At 37.5% G+C, this 19,302-nt stretch overlaps 1 protein-coding gene across 6 annotated transcripts in view; it reads left to right on the top strand.

Annotated features, from left to right (window-relative positions):
* METTL8 (methyltransferase 8, methylcytidine) overlaps positions 1 to 19,302 on the top strand; it is an 84,090-nt gene that overhangs the window by 50,632 nt on the left and 14,156 nt on the right. For all 6 annotated transcript variants that reach the window (XM_053215273.1, XM_015086137.3, XM_053215271.1 and 3 more), the window contains 2 exons: positions 6,123 to 6,214; positions 18,161 to 18,531. In XM_053215273.1, the coding sequence (XP_053071248.1) occupies positions 6,130 to 6,214; positions 18,161 to 18,531 (456 nt within the window). In that variant the 5' untranslated portion in view covers positions 6,123 to 6,129. The remainder of the gene's footprint in view (positions 1 to 6,122; positions 6,215 to 18,160; positions 18,532 to 19,302) is intronic.

The following is a 19,302-nucleotide window of genomic DNA, read 5'->3' as shown; positions in this document are numbered from 1 at the left end:
GACTTCAACTTGTGTGTTTCTTAGACCCAATTTGTATTATACCATAGATTATGAAGACTTGCACCTTTTTTTCCCCAATTTTTTCCCTCTGTTCTCAGTTTGAATAATTTCCATACCTGTAAGTCTTTAAGTTCACTGACCTTTTCTTCCTGTAGTGTCCATTAGCTGTTAAGCCTGGCCAGTGAATTTTTCATTTCAGATATTGTATATGGGTTAAGGTCAAGAATTTCCATTTAATGGTTTCCATTTCTTTGCTGAGGTATCCCCATCTATTCATCAATTCAGTCCATCTTTTCTTCTAAACCTTTGAACCTTTTTTAAAAGCTATTTTAAATTCTTGTGTACTAATTCTGACATTTGAGTCTTCTTAGTCAGTATTTATTGGCTGCCTTTTCTCTTGATTAGGGATCACGTTTTCCTGATTGTTCAAATGCAAATAGTTTTGATTGTGTAGTGGACATTGCGGATGATATCTTTTATGGAATCTGGATTATTTCTAACTTTAAAGGTGTTGGATTTTTTTTCTGGCAAGTGGTTGAATTACTGCCAAATATCTCTGGTCAGGTAAGATTTAACTTTAAAAAATTGTTTTTTAATATTTAATTATTTTTGAAGGGGAGAGAGAGAGAGAGAGAGAGAGAGAGAGAAACAGAGCATGAGCGGGGGAGGGGCAGAGAGAGAGAGACACAGAATCCTAAGCAGGCCCCAGGCTCTGAGCCATCAGCATAGAGCTGATGTGGGGCTTGAACCCACGAACCGTAAGATCATGACCTGAACCGAAGTCAGACGGTTAACCGACTGAGCCACCCAGGCACCCCAGGTGAGATTTAATTTTAAGTGTTGTTAGGGTGAGACTGTTTTGATATTGTCCTGAATCCAGTTTGGGTCTTATTCCTATTGCATGGCATTTCTAGGGTCTTAACTGAATAATGAAGGTGTTCAGAGTGGTCTTTCCACTCTGGCTTAGCCAAAATTCCAATAACTCTGAGTACTGCACTGCCTATGTCCAGTCAGGTTTTGTTTTTTGGTTTTTTTTCTCTGCCTTCACCTCCAGAATCCATCAGGACCTGTGGAGTCTGTCCTGTTGGTGAATAGCCAGAACTAATTAAACACTAGGAGAACTCTCTTGCAGATTTCAGGAGGCTACCCTTCTGTCCAGCCTTCTCTTCATTATTCTGCTGCACAAAGTTGCACCACCTCAGGAACTCTGAACCCTGATCTCTGCCTTCTCAGCTTACAAAAGTGCCACTCAGTAAGACAGCCACTCTCTGATGGGCTGTACCTCTGTACTGTAGTCTAGAACATGACCTAGACCGAAGGCCAGGGTGAATGTGGGGACTGACCTTTTGTGTTTCTCTTCTCTTAGGGATCACAGTCTCGCACTGTCTGAGGTGTAATACAGTGCCTAAAAACAATTCCTTCATATATTTTATCCAGTTTTATCATTGTTTATGGTAGAAGGGTAAGCCCATTACTACGTACTCTGTCATGGCCAAAATTACAAGTCCTATTCAGCGATTTTAAGTCATAATTATGAAGATTTTTTTAGCTTTATAGAAAAATGTTTGTGTATATATATATATATATACAAATACAGGAAGGGAACTTAAGAACTATTAATCTGTTAGGATATTTAAATGAAAGGAAAGAGTTTTTCTCTTGAAAATTTTCTATTATTATTATAATGATAACTGCAATACATATAATTTTGTCATGGAATTAAGGATTATTAATATAATTTTAAGCTGAAACTAATACCCTCTATTTCTTCCTTTTTACCTAAGAATATTTTATTTTTAATTCACCAGTCACCTAATAAATTTGTTAAATTTGTCTTTAAATTTTGTCTTATGATGAGGCTTTTATATACCAACAAGTAACAAAGACAGAAGAGCATTCTGTTCATATAGCTTATACTGGGTACTTTAGTTTATATCTGATTATTAAAAATTATAATAGTGGCACCACATTCAGCAGAATTTTCAATAGGCAGGATCCTCAAAAATGTTGGTACCCAAGCTAAATTATTGAGGTCTGTGTATGTGTGTATGTGTGTCTGTGTTTAACTTTTCCAAACCAAACCAAATACACAATTATTTAGACTGTTAACTGCAATCAACTTAAAGCTGAAGCAAGGAATCATCATTTGATTACGCTTTACATATAGAAGGAATAAGAAGTATGGACATATGCACATTCATGAACTGAGGTCATAAGACTTACGACTACCACAAAATTATAAGACAAATTCTACCAGCCATATTGTAAAAATTTATTACTCAAAAATTCTTTTATTTTTGATATTTCTTTTTTTAATGTTTTTAATGTTTATTTATATCTGAAGGAGAGAGAGACAGTGCATGAGTGGGGAGGGGCAGAGAGAGAGGGAGACACAGAATCCAAAGCAGGCTCTATCCGCACAGAGCCCAACGCGGGGCTTGAACTCACAAACTCATGAGATCGTGACCTGAGCCAAAGTCAGATGCCCAACCAACTGAGCCACCCAGGTGCCCCTATTTTTGAGATTTCTTTTTCTCAAATTCAACTTTCCAGGAAAAATGTTAAATGTATTTTGTATTTTCTGCTTTAATTCTCTCTCTCTCTTTTTTTTAAGTTTGTTTATTTTTGGGAGAGAGACACAGAGAGAGGGAGAGCACACAAGTAGAGCAAAGAAAGAGGGAGATGAATCTCAAGCAGGTTCTGCACTGTCAGTGCAGAGCCTGATGTGGGGCAAGATCATGACCTGAGCCACTATCAGTAGTTGGATGCTTAACCAACTGAGCCACCCAGGTGCCCCAAGGAAATTTTAAAACAGTAATCTCAGTTCTGTGATTTGAACACAATTGTTTTTATTCATCCAATATCTTTATAACTTTATTTAGTTCTGATTATAATACATATACAATTTTGGGATCTGCTGTTTTAACCTCATGTGTCATAAATACTTTTCCATGTTGCTATGTAAACTTTATATTTATAATTTTAAATATCTGGATAATATTCCTTTAAGTTACCATATTTTTTTCATTACCCTGTCACTGAGATTATTTCCAATTTTTTGCTATTATATTTGGTATTGTAGTGAATATCATTTTATAGGTATTTCTCTGTTCTTTTGAGTTACTTTATTACAATAAATTCCCAGAAGTGCAATTCATAGGTCAAACAGTATGGAACACTTTTTTCCTTTGTTGTTAATGATGGTGGTTGTAATACCTGACTGTTTTCAGTTTGTTTGTTATTTGTCTCTATGCTTAAATTCTATTGTAATTGTATTTATTACTTACAAACCTGAATGCTTCTTATTGCCGTCTGTTGGGTTTTAGTATATGTGAATCAGACTCTTCTAATATAAAGAAATGCCATAAAGCAGCAGGTCTGGAGGAAGTTCTCATAAATACAGTAGAAACATTTTATAGGTTTCTGTGGGGATTTGGTAACTGTACAGTGGAAAATCTGTTCTGCCGGGGCTTAGGGTATAATATTCCCCTCACTTAGCAGTTAAGAAAATGAAGCAACATAAAGAACAGTGTAAGGAAGTTAGAGCAATTTAAGAAATAACTAAATCTATTAAATACTCAGGAAGAAGCAAGTTAAACTAACAGTTTAAAACAAATGCTTAAAGCTAAAGACCATATATACTCTCATTGTCTCAGAGCTTGATTTTTGTTACAGGGAAATGGATTGTTCTATTTTCTTTCTTATATGCTGTAGAAATTCATAGATGAGAAGCTTGTACCCAGCCTTAGTAATCCTATTTTTTCAATAAATGACCTGTTGCCTTTAATATCATAACTATCATTTAATAATGCTCTATATGGATTTATATATACAGAAAATAAAGTATAATTGCCAGTTCCAAGTTATGTATGTGATTGCTCACATACGTTAAGTCAAAACAAAAATCTGTTCTAATTTCATTCATTGAAGCATGTGAACAAAGCTGCTGAATGATTATTTAGGCTGTGAATGACTGGGTTTTATTTGAAACGACAGTGGTTAAATTTTCATCTTTGGAACTCTGATTTTTTTTGCATTATCATTTACTTTTCTTGAGAATTTCAGTATACCAGTTTTGATCCTACTTAAAGGAAAGCAGTTTCTCACCTTCCAGTGGTGTATTTATAGCCAGGTCACTGGAATATACCCTCTCATATCTGATTGCATAAACATGACTTAAAATAGGACCAAGCTTATCATTCCACCCAAAGTAACTCCTTATTCTGTCTTGGTTACCCTTACTTGATTAATATTCAGTTTTGAGACCTTAGAATCATTCTTGAGTCTGTTGTTCTTCTCCTCGCTGCAGCTAGTTAACCTGTAGGTCACAGCTACAGGTTTTGTCGGTGTCTCTCCCTCTGCTCTGCCTTTCTGTTTGTTGCCACTGCCTTAGTCCCGGGACTTATTATTCCTAGACCACTGAACAGACTTCTCACTGGTCTCCCTTCCACCTCCCCACGTCATTTTCTCTTGTACACTACTAACCTGTTCACACTTAAGATCCTCTGAAATCTGACCATGACCCAGCTGCCAACTTCATCTGCCGTTACCCAAGAGAACCAATCAAAATGGATTTTTTTATTGTTTCCTGTATATACTGTCCATATTCCCAGCTTCATAATGACATGAATAATTGCCCCACCTCCTTTCCCTCTAACCTGGGCTCAAACTCCCCTCCCTCTCAAGCCTTCCTATTTGCCCCAGCTAGCATTAATTGGCTATATTTGCATACAGTAGATGCTAACCAAGTAGACTACCTTGTATTCTCATTTACTTCTGTTAATCTGCCTGCTTCAGGAGAATATAAACCCCATTATGGCCAAAGATAAGTCTTAAATCTCTCAGTATCCCCCACTGTCTTGGTAGACATTAATAGACTACTTACTTGCCAAGAGGATGGACTTGGATTTGAATTCTGGTTCTGTCACTTAATGGCTATCTTACCTTGATTAAGTTACTAAATTTCTCTTTCCTCTTATGAGAAATGAGCATGATTATAACCCCCTCATAGGGTTTTTGAAAGAATTAAGTAAGACATATATGTATGTAATGTGCTTACTAGCACAATGCTTAGCACATAATAAATAATAGTAGCTTATCAGTATAATAATTATGACCAGGCTAAGTGCTCAGTTAATGTTTATCAGCCACCATTATGATGCATGTCAAAATGTTGATATTTTGCCCCTTTATAATCAATGAGGTAGCTACAAATATCATATGAAGTTAATGTTAATTTTTCTTACAATTATCAATAAGCTACATGGAACTTGAATTTTAGATATGTAGTTTCTTTGTTGTTTAGAAAAATGGTTTATTCCTGAAAATTACATCACTCATTCATAGTCTTACCAATTGAGAAAAAGGCATTGCAAACTTTGTAAAAACCAAACAAAAAAACAAAAACAAAAAAAACCCAAAAAAACCCCAAAAACTCACCTTTTGTGTATAAAGATGTTGCTTCTATTCCATGAAAACATTTTAGCAGCGGAAAATATCTTCTCATATAGGAAGTATAAATTCTGAAACTGAAAATACTTATAGAAAGTACAAGATCTTGAAAAGCTGACCTTCTTATATACTATGTGAATTATTCTATCATTTAAATGTAAAAGAATCCATTTACAGAAATTAAGGCAACTAATAAAAATGTAAAATTACTTAAAAGACTGAAGGTAAGTGCAAAATATTTTAAAACTTATCTCTTTGACAGTGAAGTATTAGAATACAATTATTATGAAAGAGATTTTAAAACTGTTAAAGAATGCCATATTCATAAACAAAAGGGCAAATAAATTTAGCCTTAGAGTAAAATAGAGCAAACCATACTAGTACTCAAATAATCATGCACCATAGTGCTCCTGGGACATTACTTAGCAGTCATTTCCAAAAGGTGGCTGGGGCTTGCAACACAGCCAGATTTAAACAGAAGAGCTATAGGAGTTCCAGGATTGTACCAGCACTATCAGAAGAAACATCTGACACAAAATATATTCATTCAACACAGAATTAGTTTGTATCATTTGTCTTTGACTCTGCTAGAATGAAAGATGTATCCTTTGTCACTCTCTTTCTGATTTCAATTATAAAGCAGGTTTTACAACCTTTTCCTTTTTTGGTAGGGATCACATGCAGTGGTCAAAAGAAGAAGCAGCAGCAGCCAGAAAAAGAGTAGAGGAAAACTCAGCTGTGCGAGTCCTTCTGGAAGAACAAGGTAGGCAACTACATGTAGTAGCTTCTGGAGCCTGGTTTTTCTCTTTGACCTTCTGCTGATTCAGTTCACATGTTAGTCTGTTTTCCTCCTGTGTCATTACTTTGGAGAGTTCTTAGCTTTTACCTACGCCAATCCACTTGTTCCATTTGGGAGAATTCCATTATTCTAGTGTAGTGGGACAAAGTTAGTGAAATAAATTATGTATTGACTCTTTACTTGCTTTTTTGGTAATCATAGTATTACATTTTTCTGAGAGATACACACAAGGAAATTTTGAAATTTCCCTCTTGCTATGCATCTTTTATTTATTTAGTTAGTGGTTTTTGTTGTTTATTTATTTATTTTGAGAGAGAGACAGAGCTCACAGGCTGGGGAGAACCAGAGAGAGAGGGAGAGAGAGAATCCTAAGCAGGCTCGATGCTGTCAGTGCAGAGCCAGACCCAGGGCTTGATCTCACGAACCGTGAGATCATGACCTGAGCCAAAATCAAGAGCCAGATGCTTAACTGACTGTGCTACCCAGGTGCCTCACTATGCATCTTTTAGTATGCTGTTGTGCATTTTACTGGCCAGGAATATTTAATAAATTCAGAAACTTTGAGCAAAAAAGGTAAAGCCGTATTAAAAAGTTGTGACCTTTTAGGCTAAACATCAAGGTACTTTTCTTGGAGGCCTTTTGATATTCAGAGTTTAATTGAGGTAAGACCTTGCCAACCTTCGAATCTGGCTTCTAAAAAAATTGGCTAATGCTACTGTTACAAAAACAGAAAATAACAAGCATTGGTAAGGATGTGGAGAAATGGAACCCTTATGCACTGTGCAATTGGTGAAACTGTAAAATGGTGCCGCCTCTATGGAAAACAGTATAGAAGTTCTTTAGAAAGTTAAAAATGGAAGTACCATATGACCTAGCAATCCCACCTCTAGATATATAGCCAAAAATTGAAAACAGGGTTTTGAAGGTATATTCACACATCCATGTTCATAGCAACACTAGTCACAATAGGCAAACGGTAGAAGCAATCCACATGTCCCTCGACGGATAAATGGATAAACAAAATGTGGTATACACACAAGAGGGTATTACTCAGCCTCGGAAAGGAAGAAAATCCCACCACATGCTACAACATGGATGAACCTTGAGAATATTATGCTAAGTGAAATAAGTCAGTCACAAAAAAGGCAAATACTATATAATTCCACTTATATGAGATACCTTAAGTAGTCAAATTCATAGAAACGAAAAGTAGAATGGTGGTTACCAGGGGCTGGGGGGAGGAGGAAACACAGAGTTGTTGTTTTAAAACATACAGAGTTTCAGATTTGCAAGATGAAAAAGTTCTGGACCTCTGTTTCACAACAAAGTGAATATACTTAACACTGCTGGACTGTACACTAAAAAAATGTTAAGATGATAAATTTTATGTGATGTGTTTTTTACCACATTTTTTTTAAAGCACACTAGAAAAGACTTGGTCTGTGTCATTCTCACTTCATAGCTAGGAACCCATATACACTTTGACCAACCCATGTACTCTCGAGATAAGACTTTCTACCTTGTTTTTCCTAAAGTGATTTCTCCTTTCAAACAGGTTCGTTCTTTCTTTAAAAAAAAAAAAAAAAAAAAGTTGTTTGAAGTACCAAATACATAGAGAAATTTTCACAACTCTTAAATGAATTGTCCCAAAGCTCATTGAATTTCACCAATATCCACGTCAAGAAACAGATTATTACCATTAACCCCAGAACTTCCTCATTTTCTGAACGAATAATAATACTTTTCCAACCCCTCCGACTCCATAAAGAGCAACCACTATTCTGGCTTCTAATACCCTAGATTAATTTTGCCAGAACAGCTTGGTTTTGGTCATGATGATTTCTCAATCATTCTTGTAGCAGTATCAGAGTACCTGTTAGATGGAGCAAGTGTCAGCAGACTATGGCCAGGGGCAAATCCAGTGTACTGCCGGTTTTTATAAATAAAGTTTTATTGGAACACAGACATAATCATTTATTTACATATTGTCTATGGCTGCTTTTGAGGTATATATACAGAGCTGAATAGTTGTAACAGAGACTGTACACAGCCCACAAAGACTACTTACTGTCCGACCCTTTACAGAAAAGTTTGCCAACTCCTGAGATAGAATTTGGTTTCCAGATCAATCCTATGTTCTGAAACCCCCCAGGGAAAGATGTTTTAATTCCTCTGTGCAAGCCAAACATAGTGAAAATCACTAATGTCACCAATAGTCAACTATTATTCTAGTGACTTTAGTATACAATTGTAGCTAAGGTTTGAAAACTGAGCTAATGAGACAGCTTTTAACCAGTGAAGGGGGCATTTCTTCCGTATCTTATTCTCTGCCACCATTAATGACTTACTTTATCCTCTGGCACTGTTTGGTACTCCTTAGAGCTAGTTCTCCTTCCTTATCTTAAGCATGAATATGTCCTGGAGGGTGGGCAGGATAGAAGAGCACCTGATCCACGATGGAACCATTCTATTTTTATGAGCTCCAGCCATGCAGTCCCAGAGTGGGATATAGCCAGGGAGTGTTGGGGCTGGATTTGAGGGTGCATACCAGTGGCAGTTCTGCTTACAAATCAGCCAACATTGCATTCCTTTGCAGGAACTCTGTCACACTGTTTCTGAGGAAGTATAATTTTGCTTCTTTGCCAGCAGCTGCACAGACATATTTTCCACATTACTCAAGCTTCTGCTAGTGGCCACCTGGATGTGACAGAGAGAGTCAAGCCTAAACAGAATTAAAAGTTATCAGTCATCTTAATTCGTTTCCAGGAAGTTAAAAATTATCTACAGTATATTTCCTGATATGAAAAACCAAGAATTTTTTTCATGCTCTCTTGAATATTTGTTTAGGACATAAATAGATGAGCAGTGCTGATAATGTTCCCTTAAAGTGCTCTGTACTGAGGCTGCCTATTTTGGCCTATTTATGTTAACAATGAACTTGAGTGAAGCTAATGAGAAGGTTATTTTAGGGCTTGGAAACCGCAGTAAAGGAAAATGACAGTTCCCACAGAACCATAGTGTGACTGAAATAGAAAGGTGGTGACTGGCCTCTCTCTACAGAAGCAGGAAAAGCAGGCTGGAGAGGACTGATGATACTGCTTTGAAGCATTTGGTTTGCTTATTAGCACATACAGTCTCTTTCTGAGCAAGTTTTCTGGCTGCTGTGGAGACCCAGAACTAAAGACTCCATTTTAAAATGACTCAAAATGGGGAGCCTGGGGAGCTCATTCGGTTAAGCCTGTGACTCTTGATTTCGGCTCAGGTCATGTTCTCATAGTTCATGGGTTCAAACCCCGTGCTGGGCTCCATGCTGACATCACAGAGCCTGCTTGTGTTTCTCTCTCTCCCTCTCTCTCTCTCTGCCCCTCCCCCACTTGTGCTGTCTCTGTCTGTCTCAAAATAAGTAAACTTAAAATTTTGTTTTAAGTAATGAAAGTAAAATGAAATAAAATGACTCAAAGTGATTGAGGTTTCCCCACCCTGGAATAGAACATGGTGCGGTGGACTGCATACATGTCAGGGAATTGCCACAAGGAGGGGACCACACAGGGAGAGTGGCCATTTATGCCATTTAAGTAAGATTGCATAGAGCAGCAATTGAGGCTGCTGTGGGGATGGCAAAGAAAGAGAACTTCTGTTCTGAGGCGCTGTGTTCAGTGACAAGACATTACAGTGAGACTAAATACCTTCTCAGCCACCCAGCCAGTCTCTGCCAGGTCCTGCTAGGCTGTGGAAGTCCGGGGGGAAGCTTCTAATTTGATATCTAGTGTCTCTGATGAATACAGGTCAAGGTGAATGGATCCATTTAAAAGCTCTGCTCGTAAACTTTGTAAAAACCCAAAGGAGGCTCTGACCCGGTTCTTATTCTGGTGCTTCTGTTAACCACCATCTCTTCTTTTCCAGGAGAGCCCTAAGTCTCTGAAAGAGCCTGTTTTCTCCCATCACAGAGGATTCCACTGGCAGATCATTATATAGCATAAGGACTATTTATTGATCTTATCTCACTTATTTTAATGTCCCTGGGAGGAAATACTCCTTGTTCTGCCATGCTGGCCTACTCTCTAGCACACTTCTTTTGGTCTTGTGTGTGTCACTCCCTCCTGTCACTCCCATTTCTCGTTTCTCACCTATTGTCTCAGATGTTGTGAGAACTGAAGTCAGGAAACACCCTCACAGTTCTGAAAATAGGAGCTTAAGCATCACAAATAGTGTAGTTTTTTGCTGAGAGATGGTTGACATTTCATGTCTGTGATTAAAGTGTATAACATCCAAGCTCTCGTTAGCAATATTTCTTCCACTTAGGTGCCCAGATTAATAGTTTTAATTCCACGTTTCCTTTTGGTAATTTATTTTAAATATTACAATAGCTCATATTTCTTTTAAAAGCAGATTAATTCAGAGAAATAAGAAAAACACATTTGGCAGTTTTTGAGTTAACATGTTTATATTTTATAATTTCCTAAAAACATCTCCAGTGTGTTATATCTTAGCTGATCATTTAGCAAATGTAATGGGCTTTTAAAACTTAATAACGAAAGCAGCTGCTATTTTTACTTTAAAATATACTTTCAAATAACTACCTGTCTAGGGTGAGTTATCTATGTTAAACAAAATAGTAAAAGAATAACTTTACCACTTGTGAATACCTTTACCACTTGAAAGTGTCGTGTGTGAAAAAAAAGAGTAGCTAAAAGTTTCGTGTGCTGATAAATTTAGGTACTTTTTTTTTAAATGTCTATTTATAGTTGAGAGAGAGAGAGAGAGAGAGGGCACCAGCTGGGGAAGGGCAGAGAAAGAAGGAGACATAGAATCCAAAGCAGGCTCCACGCTCTGAGCTGTCAGCACAGAGCCCGATGTGGGGCTTGAACTCACAGACTGTGAGATCATGACCTCAGCTGAAGTCAGATGCTTAACCGACTGAGCCACCCAGGTGCCCATAGGGTACTTATTTTTAAGTCAGCTTTGTTTGTTTAAAAGTTCATGCTGTGCTCTTAGAAATACACTTTTCATGGGGCGCCTGGCTGGCTCAGTCAGTAGATGATGCAACTCCTGATCTCAGGGTTGTAAGTTTGAGCCCCACTTTGGGTGTAGAGATTACCTAAACATAAAATCTTGGGGCACCTGGGTGGCTTAGTCAGTTGAGCTTCTGACTCTTGATTGTGGTTCAGGTCATGATCTCAGGGTTGTGGGATCCACATGAGCGCCACATGAGCATGGAGCCTGCTTAAGATTCTCTGTCTCTCTCTCTGCTTCTCTCCCCAATCTGCATGCTCTCTCTGTCTCTAAAACAATAAAAAATAAAATCTTAAAATATATGTGTGTGTGTATATATAGATATATAGATAGATAGATAGATATACATATATAGATATGTATATATATATATATATATATACTTTTCATAAGAGTTTTTTCTTAATTAGACAATGAACTTTATCAGTGATATATGGGAGTTTCTAACTTTGAGAGCTCAGGTGTTTGTGTAAATGATGTGCAAAAATAATTCTAAATTGCCTTTTGTTTCACTGTAACAGGATAAATTTTCATAATTCATACTAATCATATCTCATATGTCAGATACATAAGTGGTTTAATTCAGTTTCTTAGTTGTGATATTCAGTGTGATTCAGGGTGAGTTCTGAATATTTAAGTATAGTTAGTATGTCATATTCCTTCTTCCCCTCAGCAGTATTAAATTTAATAAATGAATAATTGAGAATTTGCTTCATCTGTCTGTAGTTAAGCACATCACTACATCCCTTTTACTGCCATTGGCACTGAACAATTAACTCTGAGTCCATAGCCTAGGAATATGAAAGGAAAAACTGCTTCTCCAAGAAAAACTGATCATTAATACACCTATTTAGAAAATCAGTTAGTAAAAAAAAAAAGTCAGTTGGTTGGGGCATCTGGCTGGTTTAGTCGGGAGAGCATGCGACTCTTGATCTCAGGGTCATACATTATGTATGTATTTTGGACAAGATTAAGAAAGGGCAGATTCTCCACACTATATTTATCATTATTGGCCTGAACTTGAGATGAGTTAATAGGAGGTTGAAACTAAATTTTTCACTCATGGTCAGGAAAAATAGCTCTTCCACTTCCCTGTTATCAGAGACCTTTAATGTTCAGGAAATTAAATCATATGCTGAAGGTGTTTACCTTACTCCTAACCAGATCTGTGAGTGTGAATGAGCTTCTGGTGGGGTCTCAGAAGCCATCACACATAACTGGGAACTATGAATTGCAGCCTTGATTGAGATACTGCTGAAAGCACAACTTTAAAAAGCAAAGAACAAGAAAGTTCCGGCCCATTAGCCTTTACCCCAGCCCATGCTGGGTGCTGTTTCTGTTTTGTTTCTATCCCACAAACCCACCTATTCTCATAGAACATTTTATGTTTCCATTGCTCATCATAATTTCATCATATAATTTTGCATAGTTTATATTTTATATAAATCAAATGGTGTTTAATTCTGTATTTTTTGTCTGTTTTTATGAAGGTTCACTCCAACCAGCATTATTTTTACAATTTATACTGATTATGTCATACTGAAGTTTTAATTTCAATTGGATGCTTTATAATGAGAGGAAAGTACAAAATCAGAAAAACAGGTTATTTTCAGAGATATTTTGGAGGGGTTGTTACTGATTTTGTGTTGTGATGCCTGGGTGGTTCAGTTGATTAAGCATCCAACTCTTGATTTTCGGCTCAAGTCATGATCTCAGGATTCTTAAGATGGAGCTCCGGGTTGGGCTCTGTGTTGACAATGCAGAGCCCACTTGGGATTCTCTCTCTCCCTCTCACTCTGCCCCTCCCCTGCTGGTGTTCTCTCTCTCTCTCTCTCTCAAAATAAATAAACTTTAAAAATTTTCTGATTTTGTGTTAGGAAGGCAATATAGTGTAATGGTTAAGAGCACGAGTGGGGCTCGAACTACACCCAAAGTGGGGCTCGAACTCACAACACCAAGATCAAGAGTCATATGCTCTTCTGACTGAGCCAGTCAGATACCCCAGAGCATGAGCTTTAAAGTCCAATAGACTTGGGGGGGTGCCTGGGTGGCTTAGTTGGTTAAGCGTCTGACTTCAGCTCAGGTCATGATTTCACGGTTCATAAGTTTGAGCCCCGCATTGCACTGTCTGCTGTCAGTACAGATCCCGACTCAGATCCTCTGTCCCTGTCTCTCTCTCTGCCCCTTCCCCACTCATGCGTGCTTGTGTGCACTTGTGCTCACACACTCTCTCTCTCATAAATAAATATGAAAAAAAAAAAACGTCCAGTAGACTTGGTCCAGATCCTGGCTCTAGCTGGATGACCTTGGAAAATTTTTTATCCCCTCTGACCTTGAATTTCTTTGTCTGTAGATTGGAGTAATAATATGTCTGATTGGTATCATTAGGATTAAAATGGGAAAAAATCCAAATAAAGCATTTGACATAGTGCCTAGCACATAACACTCAGTATGTGTTATTGCTGTTAATGATATAATGATTTATGTTTTTTTCTCTTAATTCCTGAATAGTGGGAAATACTTGAAAAAGGCTTGGAAGTGTACGTATTAGCAGCCTTGACTGTAGTCTTCTCATAGTAATCAGATCCTTTTTAAAGATTGCATAATCTAGGGTTGAATTTAGATGCTTGATGTATTTGCAATGAACCAGATTCCAGTCACCTTACTGAAGATTCATCTTTATAAACTGTAGAAATTAAAACAGTAGTAGTACAAGTTCATATTTAAGACAGCAATCTGACCCAAGGTTTTGTAGTTTGTAGAACTGACAATGTTTAATGTTCTCCATAAATTCATGGGGTTTAATAAGAAAAGTACATAGACTTTTAGACCTTGAACATAGAGAAACACTAATTCAACCCCTCATCAAATGAGGAAACTGTCGGCAAGTTGAATGAAGAATTCATCTAAAATTCTTGTTTTGTGTATAAGATATAGATAAAACTTTACAAAAAGAAAGAACTACTTAATCATTAAATTGTTGCCATCACTCTAAATATTCATCTGATTATTATAAATGAGTATATAATAAATATTAATGTTTTTTAAATATTATTTATATTTGAGGGAGAGAGAGAGACAGAGCATGAGCAGGGGAGGGGCAGAGAAAGAGGGAGACCCAGAATCCGAAGCAGGCTCCAGGCTCTGAGCTGTTAGCACATAGCCCAACATGGAGCTCAAATTGTGAGATCATGACCTGAGCCAACGTTGGACGCTTAACCAATTGAGCCACCCAGGGGCCCTGGTATATAATAAACTTTGGAATTGTGATCAGTGTATAGACTGGTCTGTGTGAATGTTTTCTGTTAATATCATTATCCTTTAGATTTTAGTGGCTATTGAAGATTAATTCCAAGGGGAATATTTCCACAGATTAATTGAGATGTAGTGTTACATTCTAGTTACTGATAGTTAGGTTCAAACTCACTTCACAAGTAGCTTGGCAATGAAACCTCAGATAACTAGGGATTTTACTAAATGTAGGTCTTCTTAGGTGGTTGCTTTTTATTAAACTGAAACATTTTTTACCAGTACAGAGTGAGTTACAAAGAGAGTTTTTAAGGAAAAAGGAACAGGGGAGGTGTGAGAAAACCCTGGGGAAATTTGATAGTTTCCTAATTCCTCCTGAATCTGATTTTCAGAATGTTGTTTTATTTCCTCACACAGTATACCAGGCACACTCCAGTTCTTAAAAGTAGAGATAGAACTATTTTAAAGATAATATATAAAATTTTCAGATTAACCACAAATGGGCTTCCTTCCATTAGTGCAGATGTGAACATGTTTTGGACTTCAGCATCATATAATTCTTTTGTTACAGAGATCTACTTTCATTTCTCAGACCTTAAATACAGATGGGAGTTTCTGTCTTTATAGCAGTCCTGCTGCCAGATACAATTCAGCCTTGATGGGAAGGAAGTCTTGTGGCCAGATGGGTGGAGATCCATGTACAAGGCCATAAAGATAAAAATGGAAAGAAAAGGAAAACTATAAAGGCTTCAGGACAGGGTTCTACAACAAAGATGAACTGGCAGCTGCTGGCAACTGCTTGTTCTGAGGGTTGGGACTTCTTTACAATTATGAAAGAAATGATTCCATTATTTTTATTTATAACTTTATTTAGGGGATAGTAATTTCATACAGATCAAAATTCAAATGAAAATTCTTTCTTTTTAATTTCTTCTTTCCTAGCCTTTGTTTGTTTGTTTATTTATTTTGAGAGAGATATTGAGAGAGCACAAGCGGGGAGGGGCAGAGAGCAAGGGGGACAGATGATCTGATGCAGGCTTTAGGATCCAAAGCAGGCTCTATGCTGACAGCAGAAAGCCCAGTGCAGGGCTTGAACTCACTAACCGAACCATGAGATCATGACCTGAGCTGAAGTTGGACACTTAACCAACTCAGCCTCCCCAGGCACCCCCAAATGAAAATTCTTTTTCTATTCCTGGCCCCAGCCAACCCAGTTCCCCTTTCTAGAGGCAACCAGTATTACTAGTTATATGATTATCCTTCCAGAGGTATTCTGTAAGTATACAAGCATATATGTGTGTGTGTATGCATTATGTTTCTGTGTATGCACACACATGTGTTCTTTATCTTCATTTTTCCTAACAAATGATTGTATCGTATACATACTGTGCTACACTTTGCTTTTTTGCCCAACATTAGATCTTGGAAATTATATCAATAGAAGATCTTTTTTATTCTTTGAAAGCACTTTAAAAAGGTCATGTGTCGGGGCGCCTACGTGGCTCAGTCGGTTGAGCAACTGACTTTGGCTCAGGTCGTGATCTCACGGTCTGTGAGTTCCAGCCCCGCATCGGGCTCTGTGCTGACAACTTGGGAGCCTGGAGCCTGCTTCAGATTCTGTGTCTCCCTCTCTCTCTCTGCCCCTCCCCCACTCATGCTCTGTCTCTCTCTCTGTCAAAAATAAACATTAAAAAAATTTTTTTTAATAAATAAAATAAAATAAAATAAAATAAAAAGGTCATGTGTCTATATTGGGTGAGAATAATTCTTTTTTTTTTTAATGTTTATTTTATTTTTGAGAGCACGAACAGGGGAGGGGCAGAGGGAGAGGGAGACACAGACTCTAAAGCAGGCTCCAGGCTCTGAGCTGTCAGCACAGAGCCCAATGTGGGGCTAGAACCCATAAGCCATGAGATCATGACCTGAGCCGAAGTTGGACACTTAACCAACTGAGCCACCCAGGTGCCCCAGGTGAGAATAATTCTTAACCCAGGGATTAGGCCTGGTACATGCATAACAGTGTCCAAGAAATGTTTGTTGAGTGAAGGAGTGAGTGAATTATTTTATTAATTTAAGGTACAAATAAAAAGAGGCAGAAAGCTGGGGCACCTGGGTGGCTCAGTTGGTCAAGTGTCCGACTCTTGGTTTCCGCTCAGGTCATGATCTCATGGTTTGTGGGTTTGAGCCCCACATCAGACTCTGCAGTGCATGTTCACACAGACTCTCCACAGCATGGAGCCTGCTTGACATTCTTTCACTCCCTCTCTCTCTCTGTCCTTCCCCTGCTCACTCTGTCTCTCTCAAAAAATAAATAAGTAAGGCTAAGAAAAAAAAGAGGCAGAAAGCTAAGAATTGTCTGAAGTTCTGAGATGGTTGAACTAACGCTGACACTGGACAGAGGGAAATCCAAGGGATAACATCATGAAATGCAAATTTCCTTTAAAAAGGCATATCTCTTTAAGGTTTCATAGTAGGAGATGTCAATAGGAAGAGATTCCTCTGGAGGGAGGGGGAGAATGGGATGGCTCTTAGCTCCAGGGGTTAAGATAGGTGGTCCTAGCTCTGCTGTGACTGGGCTCTAGGGCCTAGAACAAGTGGGTTCATATCTGTGCTATCTTCTGTTCAAACGCAAAACAAGGGAGTTGGGAGTAGATTATTTCAATGGGCCATTCTGGCTCTAACATTGTGTAATTTATAATTCTGCAATTTCCTGTCTGATTACCAAGATATTCATTGTGTTGAAACTGCATATACAGAGACATAAAAAATGGTGTCCTTTCTCTAAGAGTCCTACAAGTTATTGGTAAAAATGTGAGTATTAAGAATCCAAGATTTAGGGTTGCCTAAATGAGTGGCTCATTTGGTGTCTGACTCTTGATTTCAGCTCAGATCATGATCTCATGGTTCGTGGGTTCAAGCCCCCCATTGGGCTCCACACTGACAGCACAGAGGCTGCTTGGGATTCTTTCTCTCTCCCCCTTCTCTGCTTGTGTGTGCGCTCTCTCTCTCTCTCTCAAAAGAAATAAATAAACTTTAAAAAAAAATCTATGGGCACCTGGGTGGCTCAGTTGGTTCAGCCTCCAACTTTGGCTCAGATCATGATCTCTTGATTCATGAGTTCAAGCCCCTCATCAGGCTCTGTGCTGTCAATGTAGAGCCTTCCTGAGATCCTCTGTCTCCCCCTCTCTCTGCCCCTCCTCCCTTTGTGCCTGTGTGCACACATGTGCTCTCTCTCACAAAAATAAACATTAAAAAACTTTTTTAAATCTATCTTCCTTAAAAAAATAAATAAAAATAAATTCAAGATTTAAACTATAAAAAGTAGTTTGCAATGATTATATTCCTCACAAAAATGTATTGGCCAAACTATTAAGTCACAAGCAGATTTGTAGGGGATAGAACTAAATACCCCATACACTGACACATTTTGAGAAAAATAATACTCTGTAGTTTTAACCTGTAAGAGGCCAAAAAAAAATCAGATAAATAAAAATTATAATATTAAAGTTATTCAGTAGTAAATGTAATTGTTATAAATGTATGTAATATATTTAACAGTATTTAATTATTAAATATATTTAGTTATTAAAGTAGAATAGTAAACATCATTTATAGTAAAATAAATCTTTTTTTTTCTCTTTATTTTAGTTAAGTATGAGAATGAAGCTAGTCAATATTGGGATACATTTTATAAGATTCATAAGAATAAGTTTTTCAAGGATCGTAATTGGCTGTTGAGGGAATTTCCTGAAATTATTCCAGTTGATCAAAAAACTGAAGAGAAGACACAAGAATCATCATGGGATAATGTGAAAACTGGTGCTGCAAATTGTTTCTCAAGAACGCACTGCCCTATTATGCCTGAAGAAAAAAATCTTGGTATGAAAAGGTGCGGTTCATCAGATGGTCCAAGCAAAGCAAGGTCTCATTTTTCCAACCTAGACTCTGAAGAACACAGCGAAGGACCTCTGAAGACCGAATTGTTTCCTGGTAGCAGTGCCACTTTCAGAATCCTTGAGGTACTGTCCTACAGGGGCAAAGATGGGAGGTGGCAAATAATTTTAAAATGTATATTGCATATTACTTTATTAATGATCCAGATTTTTTAGGGGGAATAATGATCAAATCTAACTAGAAAAGGGTTCAGTATGCCTTTGTGCATAAAAAATATTGAAGGGACTCACATGTATAATCAGGCTCTAAGTTTGTGATTTTAATTTTTTTTTTAATTTGTTTTCATTTCTAATTTGAAGGCAGTTTTAAATACCAGTAAAGTTTTGGCCTTAATTTCTGTCTCTTTCTGTTATTACCCCTTTTTAAGTGAAATAGAAATAAGTGAGATATAATTAGCTATAATCCAGTGTAGACCTTGACTTTCTTTTTTTTTTTTTTTTTTTTAAATGTATTTATTTCTTTTTGAGAGAGAGAGAGCAAGAACACAAGCAGGGGAGGGGCAGAGAGAGAGGGAGACACAGAATCTGAAGCAGGCTCCAGGCTCTGAGCTGTCAGCACAGATCCCAAAATGGGGCTCGAACTCCAGGACTGTGAGAGAATGACCTGAGCCGAAGTTGGACGCTTAACCAACTGAGCCACCAGGTGCCCCTTGACTTTCTGTTTTTAAAAGTAAATCTCCTCCTTTTGGTTATAAAGGTATCTATACAAGGGATTTAACCACTCTTCACATTTTACTAACTTTTTTTTTTTCATTTATACTATTTTATATAGTTGAGCTATACTGTACCTGTATTTTGAGGTTTTGGTTTTTTTCTATTTAACATTATATCATAAGC

The sequence above is a fragment of the Acinonyx jubatus genome, chromosome C1 (assembly GCF_027475565.1).
Source record: "Acinonyx jubatus isolate Ajub_Pintada_27869175 chromosome C1, VMU_Ajub_asm_v1.0, whole genome shotgun sequence".
Lineage (NCBI taxonomy): Eukaryota > Metazoa > Chordata > Mammalia > Carnivora > Felidae > Acinonyx > Acinonyx jubatus.
This window is presented reverse-complemented; position numbering and strand designations above follow the sequence as displayed.